Here is a 23503-nt window from a genome sequence, read left to right on the forward strand (position 1 = left end):
GATTGTTAGAGACATGAAAGCGCTTGGAGGAGAACAGCAACTTGAAATGCAGCAGGTATTCAACACTGGGAACTAGAGTGCACGCCTGACCCTCCCTCTGTTTCTCTACATATTGGTTCAGAAGTCCCGGGCTTTAGAGGCAGCGGCACCTGGGTCACCATGCCCTACCCAGGAAAGCCACATCATTGGTTTTCACCCCTCCCCCACCAGGAAAAAATGTGTGCTTTTGGAGGGGAGTTGGTTCCTGGTTACCATAAACAGACTACAGCAACCAGAATTCCTTGAGACCAATTGAGACTAATCTGTAACACATGAAAAGGTAGCCTCCCTGAAGATTGTTAGATACATGAAAGTGCTTGGAGGATAACAGCAACATGAAATGCAGCAGGTATTCAACACTGAGAACTAGAGTGCGCGCCTCACCCTCCCTCTGTTTCTCTACATATTGGTTCAGAAGTCCTGGGCTTTAGAGGCAGCAGTTAGAGGCAGTGGCACCGGGGTCAATGATCGGGCAGAGTGCTCTCTTATCATGGGCAAAATTGCCCTTTTCCCACTCTGGGCAGATTGCCCTTACATTCAATGTTGAGGCATAGTGCCTTCTTACCACGAGATTGCCCTTATTTGCCCTTTGATGTTGGGGTGCAGTGCCCTCCCGCGATGTGCGTATTGCCCTTTACTCCCTCTGTGGGCGGATTGCCCTGTAACGTCAGGGCGGAGTGCCCTCACACTACCACGGGTGGATTGCCCTGCTCTCATTGTCGTGGGGAAACCGCGGATTGCTGCGCTGTCTTGGGCTGGTGGGCAGCCGTGCACCAGGCGGATTGCCTCAGTACCTCCCTTCCCAGCAGCGATGGATCGCTGCACTTCTTCCGGACGGCTGGCGGACTGCCAGCACCATGTGTGGATCCTCCCAGGCAGCAGCGGTGGATTGCCGCATTGTGTCAGGACGGAAGACTGCCCTGTAGCAGGCGGGTTGCCTCGGACTGCAGCGCCCCCTTCCTCAGCGGATTACTTCATTGTAGCAGGATGGCAGAATGCCGTATAGTAGGTGTGGGTCTCAAACCTCCTACTCGTTGCGTGTTGTTGTGTTGTGTGGGCAGCAGGCCCTAGACCCGGATTCCTGCTCCCTCACTGTATTGACCAATTCAAACAATGGAGCCAAATAGACTATAACCTTTCCTCTATTTTCCCTTTACAGCTCTGATGTTTCCTGGGCTCTAGTAGCCCCTCCTCTTCCCCCTGTCCCTTCAGGGCTTCAGCACTTCCGCTATTCCCTTAAGGTCGTACCTGGTAAAGGTGGCCCCTTGTCATTTCACCATGACGATGGTCAGCTGGACTGCTAACACACACGCAGCCTCGTCTTACATGCAATGTTAATTGCATGCAGGTGATCACCAACGGTCGCACATATGTACTGTGGGTCCCCGACATGCAATTTTAAATGTTCCCTAGGCAGAAGGGAGAAGAAAAGAGAAAAGCGACGTAAAATAAACTTTTACTCTTTCTCTATCCTTTCGGTCTTGTGAAAAAGTAAACGCAGCCTGAAAATGATGCTTTGCGTTCAGCGTTTACTAATGGATTCCTATGGAATCTCCTTGGACTTTAGCAGGTGCAAAACTAAGGCGGATTATATAGGAATCCTTTTGTTTTACGCCTACATAAAATTGGCATGGGAATGTAAAACGAAACAGACAAAGAAGACAGAGGAGGAATGCGCGGCAGAGGTCTTCTCTGCGTGCTCCATGGCCCTTGCCTCATCTTCTCACTGCAAGAAAATGGGAGAGCACGAGAAATGAAGACATGAAGCCATTACGTCTCACTTTTACGTTTCCATTTCCCACTCCGACCCTTAGAAAAATAATCTTCTCAAACAATTGCGCCTATCTCTATTCCATTAACTATTGCAACTAGATTACAGACATTCAAAAATCCTTTGGCCATATGACCAACACATAATGCATTATTTCTGATTGGAAAATGTAATTTGAGTCGAACGATTAACCTACTAAAAACGATGTGTCCATTTTGCAAGTACCATTCTAGGATTCAGATGCGTGGTTTATTCACTTTACCTCAATGGAGGCTCATTCCGTGCGGAGCAGGGGGCTAGAACCCGACATATAACTTTGGATACAGTGCAGATCGGAATTTAGCCAATTCTGGGGGTTACATTTCCACTTGCATTGCTCAGAATCAAGTGGCTTTCCAGCCTCACATGGTTGCCCAAATCTCTGAAGCCTTCAGACCCCCAAGTCACAGATTTACTGAAGCCAAACTCCAGAGAAAAAGCAGGGTGCTGGTGTCCAGGGGGAAGAGAACGGGCACATTTCCTATAGATGTGATTGCAGTCCCAGAGGGAATTTGTGACCGAGATCAAATTAGTGTCTATACATCAGCAAGCTTTGATGGAAACAAAATGCATTCAGGTGGGGAACAGCCCAACATGAGCTGTTGAGGACCCACCCAACCCCTAACCTGAGATTGCTGAGCCCGTGCGAGCCGCATAGCGTTCGTTACATAGCTATGTTTGGGGGGGCTAGGCCTCCACTGCATACTGAAGGCATGAGACATCAAGAGATACCTGCCCAAGTATAATTAAAGACCTTACATTGCAGGTCTCCCAGACCTTTGAGGGGATATCGAATAGGTAGGGCTTGGGCTATGCAGAAGAGCTTTGGGAACACATTAATTGAATAGCTGTGGCTCCTTCCTGCCCATGACGCTTCAGGTTTCACCCTACTTTCGACGGACGCAGTTTTCTTGCGGATGTAACATTTCAACAGACTCAGATCAGAAGTATGCTGGCAGGATTCCAGCCCACACTAGACATTTGTTCATATCCTGATGCTCTTGTAGTAGTGAAGCAATAGAAAATGGCGCCCTTGATGGGCAATATACTTCCAGCTACACCCTCAGAGATCACACATCTGATTACTTTCACTTCAAACACGTAGAAAAGGGGCAGTCTGTAGCTTGCCATCCGGCTAACGGGGAATCCACACAAATGGGCTAGCAAGGCGACATTGTTTCTAAAAAAAACATTCCCCGATATACCATATCTGGGCCCGATTCCATCTGTATTTTACCCTCAGGTCTGATCTTTGCCCAAAATGAACAGGGCACGGGGTAAATCTAGCCACGCTGTTTTCATTTCTGCCCCGCCACTGCTCACGTCCAATCAGTGCTCGACCGAATCCCGCTGAATTTGGAAAGATCCTGCCACCTACTGGTGTGCCATGTAAGGATGAGTCCACTTGAACAAGCATTGGGGCAGATTCCAGGGCAAAATGATCTGGCTTTCTGGCCCTGACCTCTATCACCGGGTGAGTCCCTGCTTGACCTGTGACCTAAATCGCCCATGTGGGCTCGGACATAAAACAATCTCAATCCAGGCAGAGTTCATCAAGTTAGCAATTACAACCTATATGGAATTATGTAAATGACCCCCCAAAATGAGCCCTCTGACTGCTGTGGTGAGAAATGTGCCCTTGAATCCATGTCACTCTGCAGCAAATGTTACACTGTAAAGAGAATGACGCAGTGAACTGTTCCCTGAACAGCGGCTGACTTTGACACACATGTATGTCCCAAAGAGGCCATTGGAGACATCTTAAGCTGTACCATGTGTGGTGGAAAATGTTTCAGCAATTCTGGCCCTCACCGCTATTCAAGGATGCGCCAGACTAACCCCGTCCTCATGCCACCCGCTCCCACCCAACGCCATGACCGGGAAGAGTAAAGGTCAGCGTTTCCCAGAAGTGCAGCATTCCTGTCCAAGCCAATCATAGGAAACTCTCGGAATTTGCCACCTTGATCCTCAACTCAAATATGGAATTCCCAAAGACCGTACAGTATGTACATCAGCCCCCCCCCCCCCCCGCCCCCTGCCCAATGACATAGTCTGCCCTCTATCTCAAGTGAATCCAGTGTTTCTTTTCTAGGCCCAAGCCCTCCAAACTCCCCCCACTCAAGTCTGAGGCGATGTGCTCCTCCTACGCAGCCAATCTCACCCAGTGAGGAGCCCCGAGCCCTGGTTTCACTGTCTGTACAGGAAATCACTTCCGAAGGACTCTCCGGCCCAGCCGCTACCCACAATGCCATGCATACGTTCCACCATTTCCCGACCCTTAGAAGAACTAATGCTCTGTCTCCAAAGAACCACACAGCTCATATCCTTTCCCTCACTGAGAAGAACACGCCTGTCTTATTGACTTCACAGAGACCTAGTTTGATAACATCTGAAAAACTCTGATGGCTACTTCGATAAGACTGAACTACATCCAGCAAAAATGGTGAAGGGCTGTCTTTATATTGCAATGCCACGTAAATATTCACAGATGTCCTCTGATAATGACCAGTCTTTTGAACATATACTTGTGAAATGTACTTTGAATGCCAACACATCCCCCTGCATTCTCCTCACTTACTGACCCCCGGATCATAATACGAGGAACCAGGACGAATGGTTCGAAATCGTGGCAGTGATCACCACAGGGTAAGTGACTGGAGATTTCAACCTCCTACAAACAACAAAGCAGAGCAGTGAAGACGCCACATGGCCAACCGCGAGGTTTCCCAGCTAATCCACCAACCCACTTGTGGTAATGTTCACACTTTGCGCTCCATCCTGACAAGGAACCTACCCATGTCCAACATAACAGCAGGACACTTTTGGACACAACACCCCCTGATTCTGGGAGAACTCCTACAGCCTATCTCCCCAACCAGCGTTGCAGGTCACGCCGTGCTCACAGCCTATCTCCCCAACCAGCGTTGCAGGTCACGCCGTGCTCACAGCCTATCTCCCCAACCAGCGTTGCAGGTCCCGCCGTGCTCACAGCCTATCTCCCCAACCAGCGTTGCAGGTCCCGCCGTGCTCACAGCCTATCTCCCCAACCAGCGTTGCAGGTCCCGCCGTGCTCACAGCCTATCTCCCCAACCAGCGTTGCAGGTCCCGCCGTGCTCACAGCCTATCTCCCCAACCAGCGTTGCAGGTCCCGCCGTGCTCACAGCCTATCTCCCCAACCAGCGTTGCAGGTCCCGCCATGCTCACAGCCTATCTCCCCAACCAGCGTTGCAGGTCCCGCCGTGCTCACAGCCTATCTCCCCAACCAGCGCTGCAGTTCCCGCCGTGCTCACAGCCTATCTCCCCAACCAGCGTTGCAGGTCCCGCCGTGCTCACAGCCTATCTCCCCAACCAGCGTTGCAGGTCCCGCCGTGCTCCTCTCCACTGTCTTCCTTAGAAACCCTAGTCAGACACCTGACCAGGGCGTCTAAGGAACTCTGGTGGAAACTTTGAGCCACCTTTGTTGTTACTGGACTCTTCCACTTGAACCAGACACATGGATCACAGTATTCCTTCCATCATGACCTCCCTGGATAAACATATCTGTTCTGCACCCCTTATAGGTGTCACAGCTGACATTTTGAGGGCTCCCATGTGGATGATGATGCAATAATGACAGGAGCAAAGGCTTGGATAGCTTCCACCTCGTGTCAGACATCAATCATATTCTGGTGTTATCAGAGTTTGAACAGCTGATAGTGGGTGATCCCCTCTGACAGTAACCTGCATGTGATTTGTATTGGATGGAGCTAGGGTGAAGATGACCCAAAGGTTGAGTACTATGGTGGAAGGCAAAGGCGGAGCACCCATTTCTGCTGCTGTTGGAACAGGAGGAAAAGGGATCTGCCTGAACAGCAGAGAAAGAGCACAGAGCATCCATATGTGGATGTCACCTAGGCAACCCAGGATGTCGTGGAAATGACCACATAGTTTGTCAAGTTGGATGCGGGTTTGAGAATCATCCAGGTAAAGCCGGAAAGAGATAACGAAGGATTCCAGGCTGCCTGCCAACGGTCGCATGCATCCACTGAACAATCATGGGGAGAGGGCTGAGCATTGGGGGACTTGGCAGCGAGGATGTGAGTTGGTGATGTGTGCTTTCCGATTACCACCTGCAAGCCGTGGTCTTTGGGTAAAGATGCAGACAACTTCAGTGATGTACTTGAGATTCCCTGTGAAGAAGGATTGTACGATCAATCGCGTCCTAAGCTACTGATAGGCCGTGCAGGTTCAGGACAGCAGTGTGTTTTTCATTCAGTGATCCAAGGATCGCTTAACGTATATGTAGTAGAGTCTTGCGTTCCTCTCGGCGGCCTGAAACCAGATTGCCGGTCCTGTTATAAGTTGTTCACTTCATTGTGTTTCTGAAGTTAGGCCTTAATCACAGTCTCTGCAACTTTGGCCTTAAAGATCAAGTTCAGGATTGGGTGGAAGCTCCAGAAGGAGCGTGAGTCCGCCTTAGGTTTTGTCAGGAGCGGTGGGAGAGATACTTTTTCCATGCAGGCTTCTCAGAAAGTTGTGATGGCGAGTGCCAGGGTAGTGAGGTGGTTCTTCCCAAAGAAGGCTGGACAAGGACAGTCATCGGCAGCAGATGTGTTCGTTTTGGCGGAGATTGAGAGTAGCTCTTCAGCCGAGATTTATTTGAAGGAAGAGGCCAGCCGAGTGAAGCAAGTTCGAAGCAGGTGTGGGTGAGGGCACGTGAGACACTGATTTTGCTTTTGATGTCTGCAATTTCGTTGAGAAGAATTGAGCCAAGTTTTCTTTGAGTTTGTGTGTAGTTGTCATTGGCGGTGGGCTTCATTCTACGTTGTCGAGCTATCCTTTCAAGATTTGAAAGAGTTTGGGTTTAGCATATGTTGCTTTGGAAATACTTGGTTGGAGAAATTGTTTCTTTTTTTATGCAGAGCGATCTTTTGTAGCCTGTGGCATGTCTAAAGATGGCCATTTTGCATGTACGACTTTTAGACATATTCCATTGCATTTTCAGTCTTCTTCCACCTATTATAAGGTAGGTCAGCTTGTTGTCAAGCAATGTGTTGGCTGCCTTATGACCGGATTTGGTCAAAAGTCCAAAGGGCCCATTGATAATGTTGTGCTCCTCAATCCCTCCTCCCTTTCATCCCAAACCTGTCCTCTACTCGCCCCACTCTTGGTTTCACCACCTTGGATTTTCCTGTGCGCTCTGGCGTGGTTTACTCTTTGCATGTGGCGTCTTACAAAACCACTAATAAAAATAAATAATACTAATCTTTGGTAAATGTTAGGCAGAATTGCAGGCATTGCAGTGGTCCTCTGGGAACACTACACACAATTAGGACTACAGGTGTTAGCCAAACCAACCTTTGGTATAAGTCTGCACCACACAGTTTTTGGTAGCGAGCTGAGCAGCCAGGCTTATCTCAAGAGTGAACGTGGGCAGTACACGTAGTTACACAAAGGACTTTCAATCACAGTGGTTCAAGTAAACACATATAGGTTTCTTGGTAAACACTTATTAATTTATTACACAATCATTTAGAAAACAATTCACTAGGAGAAGGCAACTTAATATTATAACCCAATACACTTCAATACAAACTTCTATGGTTTAGAGACAATTTGAGCTCCCCTGAAATAGGAGCCAAATAGCAGTTCATTACTTAGAAAGGAGCAATAGGCACAAGGTAAGTAAAATAGATCATATATACTTTTTAGACAGTGCAAATAGTTTCAGTTCACCAGAGGAGTTCAATTCAAGTCAATAGGCCAGGCCAAAGTCAATGGGCTAGTGTTCTGGATCGGAAAGAGAAGTTCTGGTATCAAACGGTAAAGTCTTTGCAAAAGTTCTTAGAAGTAGTTTAGGCGAAAAGGAATACTATGTCGGGTCACACGCTGATTAGGCCTGTAAATTGGGAAAGTTTCACGAACTTTCACTGCGAGAGTGGCGTTCTCTCAATTTTGTATGAAGAAACAAATGCTGTTGAAGTCGTGCTTCCTGGCAGGTCCTGCAGATCTCGCTGTTCCTGAGCCTCAGTCGTGGGGACAAGAGGGAGGACGTCGGGGGACTCCTGCACCGCACGGGATCGTTGAAGAAAGCAAACAAAATGGAGTCACTTCTGTTCCAGTAGCTGTAGATTTAAGAACACAAGCTGGTGTCCCTCTCTTTGGTTAATCCTAACCAGCCTTGTGAATGGTATCCAGGTGTCTTATGAGTTGATTGGTCCCACCAACTCAAAGGAAGAAGCCGTCCTTGAAGGAGCTTCTCTGGTGAATGGAGTTTGGCAATTCGGACCTGCAGCAGGGCTTCACCGGGCAAACCAACGGTCCAGGAGTTGCAGCAGCCGTCCTCTTCCAGCTCATCGGTTCTTTCGTTCCAGTGGTCGACTCTGCCTTCCAGTCCTGCAGACTCACCTTTTAAACATTTTTCTCCCATTCATTCCAGCCTAGCTGTCACTCACCCAGCAGGGTGGTGTCCTTGTCGGACAGTCAGCCAGCCAATCACACCAGAGTGCATTTGGGTCTCCTAGAAGACTAAGCACAGGGGGTTTCGGGCACCTCCCTCACTTCCTGCTCACCTCAGACACTCAGACGCCAGAGGCGGTCTTCAGTCCTGAAGCCCGCCAAAGGCACACAAACAAAGGGACCAAACCTGGTTTGGCACGCAGAGACAAACTCTAGAAGGACCTTTTCAAAAAGAAACGGCAAAAAAAGAAGACCGGGACCCATTTAAACAAAGGGGCTTAAGGCGCCATCTGGAAAAACATGACTCCCGTGATTTTTAGCTACCGGTGTTCGCGGTCTGGAAAAATCATGGTAGTTTGTTGTAAAACCACTGCCACCAGCCTTTTCAATAGGAAAGGGTAGCATTTGAATGCTACATGAGTATTTAGACACAGGGGATACTATGTAACCCCTCCAGCACTCCATTGTAAGATGGTGTGCACTGGGTCTAAGAAGTTGGAAAGACTAGTAAAGTCAATTTCACTTTACATTCTCTAGGAAACAGTAGTTTATCCCAGAGAAGGTATTTAAACCTTTGGGAAGTCTAAAAAGACATCCATGTCTCACTGCACTGAGGGTGCTGTATAACACACATTAAAAGATGCCTATGGAGTTATCTTAAAACTCCAAAGTCAAAAGAAATAAACACAGAACACAAACAAAATTAAAATGTACAGAGTCCCAAAGTTCAGCAAAAGAGCTGGGGGTCTCCAAGGTAGAGAGGATTTAGCACATTTTGAGAATTCTCCCTAACACTAAAATATTTGCAAGACTCTTGGGGGATATTTGCAACCAATAGGACAGAGGAGAACCAAGCATGCCATCACCCAGGATAAAAGCAGGATGATTTTAAAACCCTGACACGCGTATTACACCCCCGTTCGCTGCCACTGTGACTGATTTGGGTAGCAGATCCCTTTCCTGTGACTTCACTTCCGACTGGGTCAAAGGTCGTGCCTTGAGACGGCCTCACCTTGGAAAATCTAAGAGCTGCCTTTGACTCACATAGAAATCGTTAATCTATTGGAAGACAGTTAAACAGAAAACATTGTACATTTATCTAAAACTGAAGGGGCGGTCGGGATATGTAGTCTGATGTCCTATAAATTGCAGCCAGGCTGAGGATCAAAGGCTGCTTCTCCAAATGATCAATCTCTCAGATCATGTTTAAGTCACTCCACCTGACTGGGTCTCACTTTCCATGGCTAGAAGGGGTTCGACTGAGTAGCCATGACATACATAGCCTCACTCGCATATGGTTTAATAGCCTGCACTGCTGCTCCATACATAATAATGTACTCCATATATATCTAGTGCACACCAAGGACTCATTTTCCCCTTAATTGACTCATACCACCTTCACTTGTGAGCAATGGTTCTCTCATAACAGAATAGTAAAATAAATGAGATATTATAATGTTCGCTAGATGGGGGGGGTCTTGTCTGTGGCGTGGCATTGACAGATAAGGGGTGCTCCAACCGAATTTGCTCTCCCCAGTGCCCAGTGCCCAGTGCCCAGAGGCTGCAGGTGGAGTATGTGGCACCATACTAGTCTCGGCATGATGGGGGTGCTTGTCTAGACCTGAGACCTTCCCAACTGACTTTTTGCGTTTGTTTTGCGCGGCCATTCAGGACACAGCATTACCACCTGCTACTTCAGTTTGTGCCTGTTTGCTGGGTGTGGAGCTCCCCTGGGGTTTTGGCGGCTTACATCTCTGGTCTGTCCTCCCAGGCAAGAGGCTCAAGTCAAGTCAATGATATCCATTAGCACCCAGCACAGCGGAGGCAGCCAAGTAGCTCTGCCCAGTGCTGGGGATGAACGAGCTCCGGCAGCCCACATATGGAGGGAGCTGCTGGCTTCTCCGCTACTCCATGTTTCTCCGGCCACCCCTGACGACTCCTCTAGTCCTGCCCCCTCATCTACCTGCCTCTTCCCACACTTACCTGCTTACCTGAACTGCCCTTTCCTGAATGGGACACTCACGCCAGATTCCTCCCCTTCTTCCTAGCAGGCTGCCATAGGTAGTGACCTCTTCGTTATAGTTTGATATTATCCTGTTTCAGAAGACATGGTCGCTTGCCTCAATCCTTCCTGTTTATCTAGCAAAACATGTAAGTCGCTAGTTATGGCAGAAATGTTTGGGGCTATAACTCAGAGCCATAATTCAATGCAGGGGAAATCATTTCTTGCAATGTTTGTTTGGGATGTCAAGAGGTGCACCTAGCGGTCTATTGCATCTGGATGCGGGTATCGTATAGGATTCATTGCAGCTTTGATAAACCTTGAACTGTCTACATTTTGGGTAAAGCTCTGGAGTAGTAATGTTCAGCATCTGGCTGATTGCATTATCCATGCGCTGCTTGCTTCTGATGCTGGACCTTGTAGCCCGTACCTGCAATATCTGATAGACACATTTTTTGCACTGGGTTTGATTGATTTATTTTTAAAACCATCTTTGGCAACCTCAGTAGATGTGAAGACCCTACGTTCTGGAAGTATCTATGCTAAATCTCAAGGCTGGCATTATTTATAGTATGTTAAGTGCTCAGAAAAACATTATTTTGATCATGAGTTGTACCCTCATATGGATAAATATTGTAGCTGGTTGCCAAAACCCGGTAAGAGGTCTGTCTTGCTTGATTTGAGGGCGGACCATCTTCCCCTGGACTCTTTAGTTCGTATCTGGAATCGCAGTAGTTAGTCGCGCCGTTTTCGGATGCGTAGACCCTATTTTAGTCCTCTAGCGACTTGTGTGTTTGATGTCGCCACAGTGGCTGGTTTGATGCATTTTTAAGTCTTTTATCTAATTCTAAAAGGCTTAAGAAGCAACTATATTGCACCAAAATCAAGGGCATGTCATTTTAAGACCATTATTACCACTCAGAAGCGTTTGCTTTCTGAGGAATATCGCTTAGGCAGTATATCGTCTTATTGAAAAAGCTTGTTTTTAAAAGGGAACTATAATCCATGTTTAAATGTTTGTAATTATTGTTATGTTGTTTGTTAATCTTGTAACCAGCTTTTATTTTTAAGATGGTTTTTAATAATCATCGAAGTAAAGTTCAGTTAAACAGTGACAAGGGACTCGCTCCTGGGTCCTAGTCACATCCATGGGGGCCCTTTTTTTTTTAGTAAACCTTTCCTTTGATGAAGGGGGACACAACTGCACGAGCCCCTTCCTCAAACGGAACGTTTGACTATTTTTTTTATAGCAAACATGCTATTAGCGCCATGTGCACCTGGCCAGGGAGCTATCGGCCTTAACGCCTGATTTCGCGTGTTGGGCTGGTCATTAACGACCCGCAGCTCTTGCAGGCCCGCCACAGTAGAATGGCATGTGTAATGGCTCATCCGTCATAGAAAAGTGTGGGTGCCCCGCCCCGAGGTTGCACAGATATCAGTGGAGTAGGTGCAGGAATTCACTGAGCTACCTTATTGGATTCGCCTACTTAAGCATTGGTGAAAATCGCGAAACATAATTCTAGTGGGGGAAGTTGAATGTGATTTTAGAAGGGAGGCATAGCAACCAGGCACGTGCCGGCGCGTCACTTCCTGTGATGTCTGGAAAATCCTGAATGTGCCCTGCCTGCCTGTCAGTGGCCGGGTTCCTCACGCTGTGCGTCTCTCTCTTGCAGCTTTTCTCCATCTTTGCCTTTGCTACGTGTGGCAGTTATAACGGCGAGTTCCGCCTCAGCGTGGAGTGCGTGAACCGGACGGAGAGCGACCTGAACATCGACGTGGACTTCTCCTACCCGTTCAGGTGAGCAGACGCCCGTCCACCGCTCTGGAGGCAGCGCGGCACCGCCGCCCCTGTGGGCCCTCCGTGTGAGTTGTTGGGCATGCAGTCAAACATGAGTTCCATGTGTTACCACATGGTTTCCCCATATCTCTTAATGAGAGTATGGGGTAACGTGTGCAGGAATCAGATTGCCACATGTTTACTGCATGCCACAAAACTCATGAGAGCCGCATTGAACGTGTCCCTCCCTGTCTCATATGGTGTTATTGTATTCCCTATTATTAACTCCCGTTCCCTGGTATAGTTTGATTCACTTGTCTTTTTTGTTACAAAGGATATCGTTTTAATCCTTCCCATCACCACTCCTGATATGATAGGTTATTTAAAACGCGCTTAATAGCCAGAGGTTTCTATGCGCGGACCCGGGGATCGAACCTGTGTTTCTGCCTGTCGTCTTGCTTCCAAGGCGAGCGCGTTGCCCCTGAGCTATCCTCCCGAAACCATGGTGCAGTTGCATCTCCTCACTTTCACTGGCCTGGCATGGTGTAGCCGTGGTGTAGTTTTGTTCCACCCCCTAACTCCCCCACCATGTTTTATTGCAAACCCTGCGTCTCGCTTGGCAGCCTTTCCCTCGGGCTCTCCCCTACCTCCAGCACGGGGTACTCCTACAATACCACTCGACTGAACAGTAAATTGCACTAGAGAGCTGCCAATCCAGAGCTATCTGTACCCTGGCACCATACACGCAGGAGGACCCCCTTCCCGTGTAAGGATCTGAATATCACAGGCAAGTCTGTGGATCAGAACACTCAGCACGACCTGGCCCAGAAACAGCGGGCAAGGTGGACAGTGGCAGTGGGGGTTCTTGGGGGCAAGAAAAGCAGTCCGGCCATGTCAATAATCAATCCATGAAAGTCCTTCCAGCGCTACTTTATGTACACGGTAGCATTGCTCTTAGCAAGCTTGCGGTGGCGCGGCATCTTCCTGTGTCGATGCTGGCCCCCTGCGCGACACTTATACTGGCGACACTACTGCCATTAGCCTTAATAGTACTAGTGCAGCCTGGGCACTAGAAAGTATCTTTCAATTGCAGACATAGGACAAGTCTGTGGCAAACCTTACGGGTACTTTTTATTGGCACAGTTCATATTGTCCGTTTTGCTGTCGCTGGTGTAGGCTTAAATTGTGTCCGCCCAATTTTTAAATAACTTGGAAATGAAGGTGATAAGGCTCAAGTCCTGTGCCAGCACCTATAGGTTTTATCGTGGGATGTGTGGCTGCTGTGTACAACAAAAACAGAATTAGTAATTACAACAGAGGTTTTGGGTTGCATGTGAATTCATTGTGGGTTCTCGGGTAAACTCAGGGACGTCATTTAGGGGTTCGCCAGAGGTCGCAGTTGCGACCCCTGAGGTCGCCCTTGCTACCCCTAGAAAAAAAAGAATTAGTTTTGTAATTTTTTTTTTTTACTTTAAAACAAAAAAAAATGTAAGCTCCTGGGCTCTGGCCAGTGTCATGTGGCTCTTTATTTCTACAGTGGCCTACTTTCTTGTCCAGGCCTCTTAAAAAAAACGGGGTTCCACAATTGTATCACTTTGAGCAGTGACGCTAACTAAGAAAGAATAGGAATAACACATAATTTGTCTTTCTGGAATTCTATCCAATAATTGCCAGATTTATAAAGGTTTATTTCCAGGCACACTTCAGGGGGTGAGTCACTGATTTAGCCTGTTCGTAAACACCTCAACTCAGCCTTTCACCCTTCTGAGGTCGATATATGAGAGTCAACACAGGTTGGGTGATATAGTATGTATACGCGCTTAAGCCTAAGTGCTATATAATAATAATAACATATCATTATCATTTGGCCTTGAACGTCTGCTTGCATTCACAGTAATTTGGTAATCTGGTCCTATACACACTGATATTAATGATGCATATGGCGATCCATTCTTCTATGAAATGTATATAACATTATAGTGATATCGCAACCATATTTCTCGTAGTGTACTCAGGAACAATATGTGATGTCCGATCCTGTTTGTCAAGGGTTGAAAGGACGTGCTCCATCGCTTCTCGTGATGTCATCGGAGGTCAAAGGTCATGTGATGTCACTTCCGCTACCCCTGGCATTTTGGTGAAATGACGTCCTTGGGTAAACTTCATACAAAATTAAGTCTAAGTTAGCTTTACTTGAGAGATTTGGTTTGAAGTCATACAATTTAGGGTTGGTCTTTCTTTCTGTAATCATGGAGTTGTCCTTATAAGTGAATATATCGTGTCTTGCTGGGTCTTCATTGAATTAGTTTCCTAAGGTGAGATCATGTTGTAATTCCACATGAACGAATAGCTTATGTCCGCTTAGGTCTTCATTAAAGGAGTTGTCTCCTGCCCTCTAGTTGAGTGGCTCATCAGGAGGGATTGTGAAGTCGCTGTATGTTTGATAGCTGGTACGCTAATAGATTGAGGTAAAGGGTATTTACCAATTGTATGGTCCGCAAGTGTTCTTTGATAGTTTGAGTAGAAAAAGTTGGATTTCCCTGGTAAGGCGGTCCATACTTCCGGTGTGCTGTACTACTGGATTCAGCGAACGCTGATTCTGGCACCAGGAATCCAACTTTTTCTACTCGGACCATCAGAGAACACTTTTTGCCGTTTCCCAGCATGTTTGACTTGCAAGTAATCGTCACTGCTGAGCGACATTGTTGGATCATGTAGATGCCGCTCGCGGACTCAACCTCGGCTTGGTGCCAAACGCACCCAGTCTCTCCAGCTTCAATGCCGAAAGGCCTGCAAAGCCAGAATAAAGGCAATGGTAGTGGTTATGTCCCACTCGCCTCCTCTAAAGGGTCCCCATGACATTGAAGTCTCCACTCCTTACCCCTTTAAGACAATACCTTGAACTGGAACATTTGCTGCAGAAACTATTTGCCTGGCTTCAAGCATAGAGTGCCCCTTTATTCCAAAGTTTGCATTCTGTGGTTTCCCTTACAGGGGTGGGTCACTCGTGTGTGTATTAGTAGTGGGTATATTTTCTAGTTGCATTAAAGTCGCCTAATTTTATAGAGCTTTAATCGGACATTCTTTTATTTAGGTACTAACGTACTATTGTTTGGTCTTCTCCTGTGCGATCTCACATCCCTCCAGAAGAGTATAGCGTGCCCTCGGACATCCTACCTTAAAGTGGCGAAGTAGGCGTACATGTTGGGCTGTGTCTGTTTTACCATTATGATTGGGATAATTGCTGTTTTTTTAGTAGTGTGGGGCTGAGTAGGAGTTAATTCCCTACTCATCCCTGTACTACTGCAGAACAAGAGCTATTTCGAACAGGGGGGCACCATCAGAACCCCCGTGACTCCCCCTCTTCACGTTCCTGTTCCCCCCTACTCTCTGCACACTGCGTGTACCTCCCACTTACCGGTCCTCCTCCTCTACTGGCCTGGCCCGTCCTGTACCCTTTGTATGGCCGTGTACTGTGCACAGAGCATCCCGGCCTGGGTAACGTGTGAAATGCGCTCTACGAAGTACATGGGGTACCTCAAACAAGCAACTAGTCCCCCGCGGAGGAACTCCTGGACAGTTTAGCAAGATCCAGATGTTGCAATACCTAGTGAGTGGGCTGACAGGCTTCTGCTCATGTGTCTTGTAATGGAAGCTGGAAGCAGCACAATTCTTAGGGTGACCTTTGACCAGCACCCTCAAAGGTTACTGCAGGGAAATAAGCCAGCCGAACCTCGCGAGAGAGAGATTACGAATGTGCCGCTGAGGGAGAGAGGGAGGGAGATGCATTGGTTTCTAAGCAGTGCAGTGAGAGAAGAGCTGGCGTGATGTGGTCTAGCATGTTGAGGCCTAGAGTGAATCTAGCTGACTTATTCTGTATTACCTGCACCTGCTGAGCTAGATTTTTGGGGGCGATACAGCATGAGACTGTTGCAATAGTAGGCAATACAGGGCCAGCACAGACAAGACTTGATGCTTTGGGGATATATCTAAAAATGGCTGGCTGTGTAGTAATATCCTGAATGTGATCAGCAAAAGAGGAGAAAGAGTCAGGATATTTCCAAGAGACTGGTGCAAAGAGACAGGAAGAGCAGGTGAAGGAAGTTGCCAAAGTAGATGATCTCCATCGTTGAAGCGGTTTTATCTCAAAGGGTCGAAAAAAAAAGCTGAATGCGCATTTGCAGAGAATTTGGCATTGACCAAAAAAATCGAAGGCCATAATGCTGAACAGGGAGAGCGAGGGTGTCCTCTGCTCCCCTTATTCGGCATTATGAGCTTCGCGGGTTGCAGGGAAGTCCCCCGCTTCCATGAGATTGGAAGCAGGGGATAATAAAGAAAGAAAAAAAGGAAAAACAAAAGAAAAAAGCACCCTGCAGCGCCAGCTCCGACCCATGTTTGTGGGAGGGAACTGCCGCCGCAGGGGTAGAGGTGAGTCGGCGGCATACTTCAGTATGTGCCGCCAAAGAAGGTAAGTGGGGGGTAGGGATAGGGGGATGGCAGATAGTGATCTACATGATCACTGGGCAACAAGATTTTGTGATTCGATCTTTTCAGATTCACAATTTCGCGATGCGCAGTAATCACACGTAGATCCCGTTGAAGCATTGACATGGATCTGAAGAGGACAGTCAGGAATCGGCTGAAGGTCATCTGGGGGTCCATGAACATTGAGGATGATTTGCATTTCATCTGCGTAGTCTTAAGATGGAAGAACGGGGAGTGACGATACGAGCCAGAGATCTCAAGTATGCATTGCCGCGTCATGGGGAGAAGATGGAGCCCCATGTTTGAAAAAAAGGGACCTGAATTGACTTCAATACCTCTGTTTGAGAGGAAGGACGAAATTAACTTAACAGCAGACCCAGCCAATCCAAAAGAAGATTTAAGTTGTGTAGAGTATGGTGACTGATTTGCTCCAAAGAGGTCCAACATAATAAGAATGGAAGGGTTAGTGGCATCCAATGATCTCAGGATCCCATCTCTGATGTAGCAGATTCTGTGCTTCTGGGTGGCCTGAAGCCAGATTGATTGTTACGCAGGAGGTTGAAGCCTCACTGTGTCCCAGTAGCTGCTGTATGGCTTCCTTTTCAATCATTTCTCCTACGTAAGGAGTGTTGGTAAGAGGGCAATGGTTCGAGGGAATTTTAGGGTCAGTATTGGCTTTCTTGAGGAGAGAAGGGATGTTCCTTCAGGGACTGTTAATCACGCTAGTTATGATATGATATGATGTGGCATTTATAACAAACCTGTACAAAAGTATTTCTAGGCGCGACAAGATAAGGAGGGGTAAACAAAGGGAGGACGAAATAATGGTCTTACTAGGCCTTGTGTCATCAGATCGCACAAATGCAGGGAAGAGAGAAGGGTAGAAGTGCCAGGGGGACTGGAAGGGGAAGTGCAGTTAACTCACAAGTGCAGCAAGGAGTTGACTCATAAGTGCAGAGAGAAGGGACTATAGGGTTGCAGATACAGAACCTTAGGTGCTGGGGAGCCCGGGGGCAGTGCGAGGGCAACTGGACATGCAGGACCCTGGGCCCCAATTCAGAGGGTGTCCAGGTGACCAGTGCACGTAGCAGTCAGGTGCGTCAGCAGGGGAGAGGAAGAGAAAAAGCAGAAGTGAAAATGAAGGTCTTGTGCTGCTTCTGGAACCGGAGGTGGTTCTGCTCAAGTTTGAGAGTGACAGGGAGGCTGTTCCAGAGGGAGGCCCCAGCCGAGCAGATAGATCCGCCCCCAATTCTGTGCTTTGAGAGGCATCTGACTCTCAGAGAGTTGGAGGTGGATGATAAGAGAGCTTGAAAAGGAAGATGTTTTGGAAGAGAAATTTAGAGGTAGAGCGGTCCCAGGTCCCAGAAAGCCTTGTGGACAATGCAGAGGGTCTTGAACTTGCTCCTTGCAGCCACGGAGAGCCAGGGAAGAGATTTGAGAGCTGGAGAGATACAATCCCTGGGCTTGAGGCCAAGGACAAGTCTTGCAGTCCTGTTCTGGATAAGTTGTAAAGGTGTAGTGTAGTGTGTAGAAGTGTAGAGGCAGGAAGATTTAGAAAGAGGCTGTTGCAGTGTTCCAGCCTAGAGAGGACCAGAGCTCTGGAGACAGTGAGCTTCTGAGGGAAAGTGAGAAAAAGAAGGATACCTCTGAGGAGGAGCAGCTGGTAGTTTGACTTCTTAGAGACGTCAGAGATGTTAAGAAAGAAGGAGAGGGTGGAGTCAAAGATGACACCAAGGTTCTTACCCTCACATGAAGGCGCTGGAAGAGGGCCCAGAGAGAGAGAGAGAAAAGGAGGGAGCGGGTGTCCTGATGAGGAGGACAGATCTTGTCCAGCTAGAGATGGATTTATTGATAGCAACAATCACTTCAATTAAGGAGGGTAAGGCATCCACAAGGGCCTGAGAGCCTATGAACAAGGAAGAACATACTATAGGGGATCCGAGTTCTTTGTATATTTAAAAGTGAGCGCGGCAGATGGGCTAAAAGAATGAGCAATGCATTAATGTTTTATTACTTGATATTGGTATAGTGCCGACTGCTATTGTTATGGTCTGAAAGTGCTGTGGAGTTAATGGCCCTTTAGCAGATTACAGACTGAACAAACATGAAAATAATTGCAAAATACTTTATAAGATTTAGGAACCTTCAATTCAGCCCTACTGTCTGGGTCGCAGTGTTCAACTGGGAAGGGGCTATTGTTGATTAGTCTATCAATCCCAAGGGCACGTGCCTATAGTTGAGGTCTCTGCAATACTTTATGTGCAGAGCGCATGCACACACGAATAAAATGCAGTCACATGCAAATTACATGCACGTATGTCAGATATGTCAAAGGTACGTTCAATGCATGTCCACTTGTCAGTAACATTGAATGAATGCAGAGGAAATGTTTTATATTGGATACAAATATAGGGATGACCTGTTGAATACAGTGATAAAAACATCTTTAGTGTTAGTAGTAATAGATAGCCGTCTATAGAGAGACATTGCCTGAGCTGCCTATGCAGATTGTGTTCATCAGACTGTGGAAAGGCAGAGATGGCTGTGGGACAACCGGGTGGGCAGATGTCTGTCTTTCTGTATGCAGTGACAGCCTGGATCCCTTCTGTTATGTCGTGTTACTATTGCCACAGACCGCCTTAGGGACACCAACTCTCGGACAAGGTGCAAGGGTTTCTATGTGAATTTCTGTAAAGGGGCTCATTCAGGCCCATCCCTGTCTTACTTGTCTTCCCGCCCTAGCCCAGGCATCCCTAGATCCCAAGATTGTCACTAGAGATCAGTTACCACTACTGCCTAAAATCGTATTCACTGGTTGTGATGACCTAAAGGCAAACGCCTTCTCTATCAGACTCCTTCTAGGAATTCCTAAGTGGTTCCTATCCCGGGATCTCACAACTCTACCAGTGATCTTTACAAATGGGTTATGTACCTCCCAAATACTCAGGCTCCACTTACTCTATTCCCTCACGCCCTTGTATTGCTTTCCCTGACCTCCTCGTGTCTCTTTTCCCTTCCTCCTACTCTCCAACCTGCTATTTCTCCCACAGTCTCCCTCCTCTGTCCCTCACGCTCCGTCACCTGTCACTTCGATGTTCCTCTTTCTCTCTCTACTGCCTACCTCACCCTCAGATGCTATCCTCTCAATCTTTCCACTAGTTCCACTACCCTCTACTACTCTCTCTCCTTCCACTACAATCTACTACTCTCTCTCCCTCATTACTCTGCACTGCACTCTCCAACCACTGCTTTTTATTACATCTTTCTACCACTGCTCTCCACTCCCCCCCTCAACTTCCACTACACTCGGCTACACCCTCCTTCCACTCACTTCTCCCGCAATCACCTTCCTCTCACTCTCTGTGACACTTCCCAAAAACTCTGTCACCCTCCTACACTCTTCCCTTACTCTCACTTATTGACTCACCTTACACGCACTCCAACACCCAAGTACCACTTTCTTGCAGCAACCAATACCTCATCTTGCACATGCTCTTGACAATTCTCCTCCATGCTCTGTTGTTCTGGCCTCTGTCCGCATGGTCTCTGGGTCCTTACTTCCCTCCCTTGAGCGGACCCGAAGAACCCACACTGGCCTGTTCTGCCTGCCTCTTTTTATCCTCCCTTTGTCTCTTCCATTGGTTCTTGCTATCAGCTGTCTGCCCGGGCCAACCACTTGCTTCCCTTCCCCAGGGGCCAGGTTAGAATGAGCAGAATGCACACAATGGGGATGAGTCCCATCTCCCTTTCATAGGCGGGTCTGCCAGTGTTTGGAGATGGCAGCCCATTGAAAGCAAAGATCTTAGCGTTCCTATCCCGTCCAGTTTGGGTTTCTGTCTTGCTGTTGGGATGTGCGCAGTGCTCCTTAACTGCTTTAGTTACTGCAGCCTCTCTCCGCAGTGAGCTGCTGGTTTGGGTTTCCACCGCTAGGCATCATGGGACACGTAGTCCTAGGAAAGAAGACAAATAAGATTGGCGAGCATTGGGCGCAACAGATAGAGAGCAAGAGTCAGTGGTACTCTACATATCCATTTAGGCACAGATAGAAGGGACAGAGACTGGGGCCCTACCAACTCCCTCACCTCTGGGGCAGGACTGGCTCTGGGTAACTCTGTGTAGGGCTTCTGCCCCAGGCTGAGATGGGTCTCAATCCCCTCTTGACACTATGTGTTGACTATTGACTTTAGACTATAACACACCTTGTTGCTTGTGTAGTGGTGTATGCCTTAATAGGGCCACCTCACAGGTCTGTGGGGCAGGGACAGAATCTTTAAGGCTGCAAGCCACTAACATGAACACCAGTGTGCTCAGAGATCAGCACTGAGGGGCTCCCAGCCAGCCAGCAAGCCAAACCGGAGAGAATGGGTGTGCAAAATAAGTGAATGTGCTCCAAGACAGACTCATAGGCAAGTGAAATGGAGATCTGTGCAGCTTGTGCATCTGAGAACCCTTTTAACAAAAACCTTCATTGGGGATTGTATGTGAGAAATGTGAACTTGCCATGTTTGAAACTCCCTGAAAAATGTCCCATGTTGTTTTTCCCTTTATGGTACGAAGCTTTTATACTGCACCAAACCACCTCTGCATTCGTTTTAAATCATCTAGGTTTGTCCATTTGTGCAATCTGGTTACGGACACTCAGTACTGTCTTTGGATCAACAGTGGTCAGGCCTTTAAGGCTTCCACGGTGCTCGGGCGCCGGTGGGAGCCTGAGCATGTTGAAACAAAGCCCAATTACACAAGCAGGCAAAGCACTGCTACTTACTTCCATAGGCCATGTGCAGTCTGGGTCTTTTGACACGAGGGCTGGAATGAAACCTGGGCACTCTGAAATGTGGGTGCGTTTTGAACCATGTCTCTTCTAGGAGCAAAGCCCCAGACCGGGAGGTTCTTGAGGCCTGCTAGGAACCTTATCAGTGGTGTGTGAGGCAGGATTCCTTTTAGGCTGAGGCTGGGCTCTGATGGAAGTGCACCTGCATAATCCAGCCTGTATATATCCTTCACAACTTGGGCTGTAGTTACTGTGATGAATCTGGTGGAGTCATCACTGATCTCCCGGAAGTAATCTCCTCCCATGTGGCCAGGGGACGGCAGCCGCTACCTGATCCTGACCCTGAGGGCAGCAATATGAGGGAGGATCACATGGGAGAAGACAGCCTCCAGGGAGATGTCATGGCTCCATTGGGTGAGACATGCTATCCCCCCTTTTCACTTGAATATAACCCCCCATGTCTGAAACCCTCATGACTTATTACCATGTTTCCACTCCTTTTCCCATGAACAACAGCAAAACCCCTTCACTCAAATCTGTGGACCAACCTTGCCAATCTGATGGAATCACCTTTTTCAATTCCACTTGTCAGTCCATCAAAACCTTTTTTAAATGCTCATCCAAATTCCATAAGTCAATCATGTCTTACAATGGACTTCTGTTCCCAGAATTCATGAAATACTGAGACAAAGAGGAGGGTTTGAGCAATATGGAGCAAGAGAGACTGTGAACCAGGTGAGCGCTCTAGTGTTTCCTGGCACACAACTGAGCCCGGGGAAATGTAGGTAGCACAAACAGAGAATGGAAGGCAGCTGCTGTGGCGACTGGCGATAGAGAGTTACACCTCTCGGCAAGGAGCAGAGAACCGAGAAGCCAGAGCCGGCTTGGTGGGGCCAGGCAGCGTACCACCAGAGAAAGAAGGAACTGCTGAGCCAAGGGAGGCTGCGAGAATGGCAGAAGCCATTCAAGAACTCCTGGGTTTTCGCAGATAGTGATAAGCAGCATTTCACTTAGCAGAGGACAGCAGCCGTGTGGATTGGAAGCTGCAGAGGACTGTCGAACGAAGGAAAGGAGGCTGCAAGAAGGAAGAAGGGCCTCCTTCACCGGCTGACCCACGAGAGAAGATACCAATGCCTACAGAAACCAGTGAGTCCTCCTGAGAGCAACAGGAACACTGGGCCTCATTACGACCCTGGCGTTAAGGGTTTAACGGCGCCGTAAAAGGTGTCGGCGCCGTTAAACCCTTAACGCCTCATTACGAGTTCCCTTTGCGGGACCCAACCTTAACGCCTGCTTTTAGCAGGCGTTAAAGTAGGGTGCCGCAAAGGGACCTTGGTGCTAAGTATGGTGCTGCAATTTGCGGCACCGTACTTAGCGCATTCTCATTGAGCCCTATGGGGCAAAAATGGGAATGGGGAAGGGCCCATGGTGAATGGGGAATTACCGCCCCGCCAACCTTGGAATGGGGCGGTAATTCCACCATTCGCTAATAGCACCATGGTTTAGCGCCAGGGTCGTAATGAGACCCACCAGGGGCGTTGCTAGGGGGGGGCTAAGGGGGCTATAGCCCCTGATCTTTTGGTTGTAGCCCCGGATAGAATCTCAGGAGCTACAGCCAAAAGACCAGCTAGCCCCCAGTCCCAACAGTTCCGACAGCAGCTTAGCCCCGGGTCTTTTCCAGACCTAGCAACTCCCCTGAGGCCCACTGTATCAGTGAACATGCCGCGTGCAAACAACTGAAAGTTATCTACCTGAGAGAGAGCAGAGAAATGTACATATTGAAAAAAAGGAACTTCAGTCGTAGATTAACCCTTTTCTTTTTTTTGAAAACTTTATTTATTGAATTATGGATAGAATTTTACCACACATAAAACAAAAAAGCAAAACCGAACTCCCCCTCCCTCCCATCACCTCCCCTCTCCCATCCTCCCCCCCAGACAACGAGCCTCCGCTTCCCAAATCACCATTCCATTGAATAAACATATCACAATCATTGTAGGTCCAGCAGTCTCAGGCGCTGCGGGCACCACATCACTCTAAAGTCATCTTTAAGAAATTCCAACAGTTCTCCCCAGTCCGCCGCAAAGCTCTGAAGTTTGTTGAGAATGGTATAAGTTGCCCACTCCAGAGCCACTATTTCCCACATCTTCCGGAGCCAGTCCTGGCTCATAGGGACCTCAG

The 23503-nt window shown here is 48.0% G+C and overlaps 1 protein-coding gene across 1 annotated transcript in view; it reads left to right on the plus strand.

Moving 5' to 3' along the window:
• The window catches only part of SYP (synaptophysin), a 249977-nt gene that overhangs the window by 134112 nt on the left and 92362 nt on the right, over positions 1 to 23503 (plus strand). The window contains exon 3 of the mRNA XM_069645272.1: positions 11963 to 12087. Coding sequence (XP_069501373.1) covers positions 11963 to 12087 — 125 coding nt within the window. The remainder of the gene's footprint in view (positions 1 to 11962; positions 12088 to 23503) is intronic.

Source organism: Ambystoma mexicanum, chromosome 2p (genome assembly GCF_040938575.1).
Source record: "Ambystoma mexicanum isolate Mex_15411 chromosome 2p, UKY_AmexF1_1, whole genome shotgun sequence".
Lineage (NCBI taxonomy): Eukaryota > Metazoa > Chordata > Amphibia > Caudata > Ambystomatidae > Ambystoma > Ambystoma mexicanum.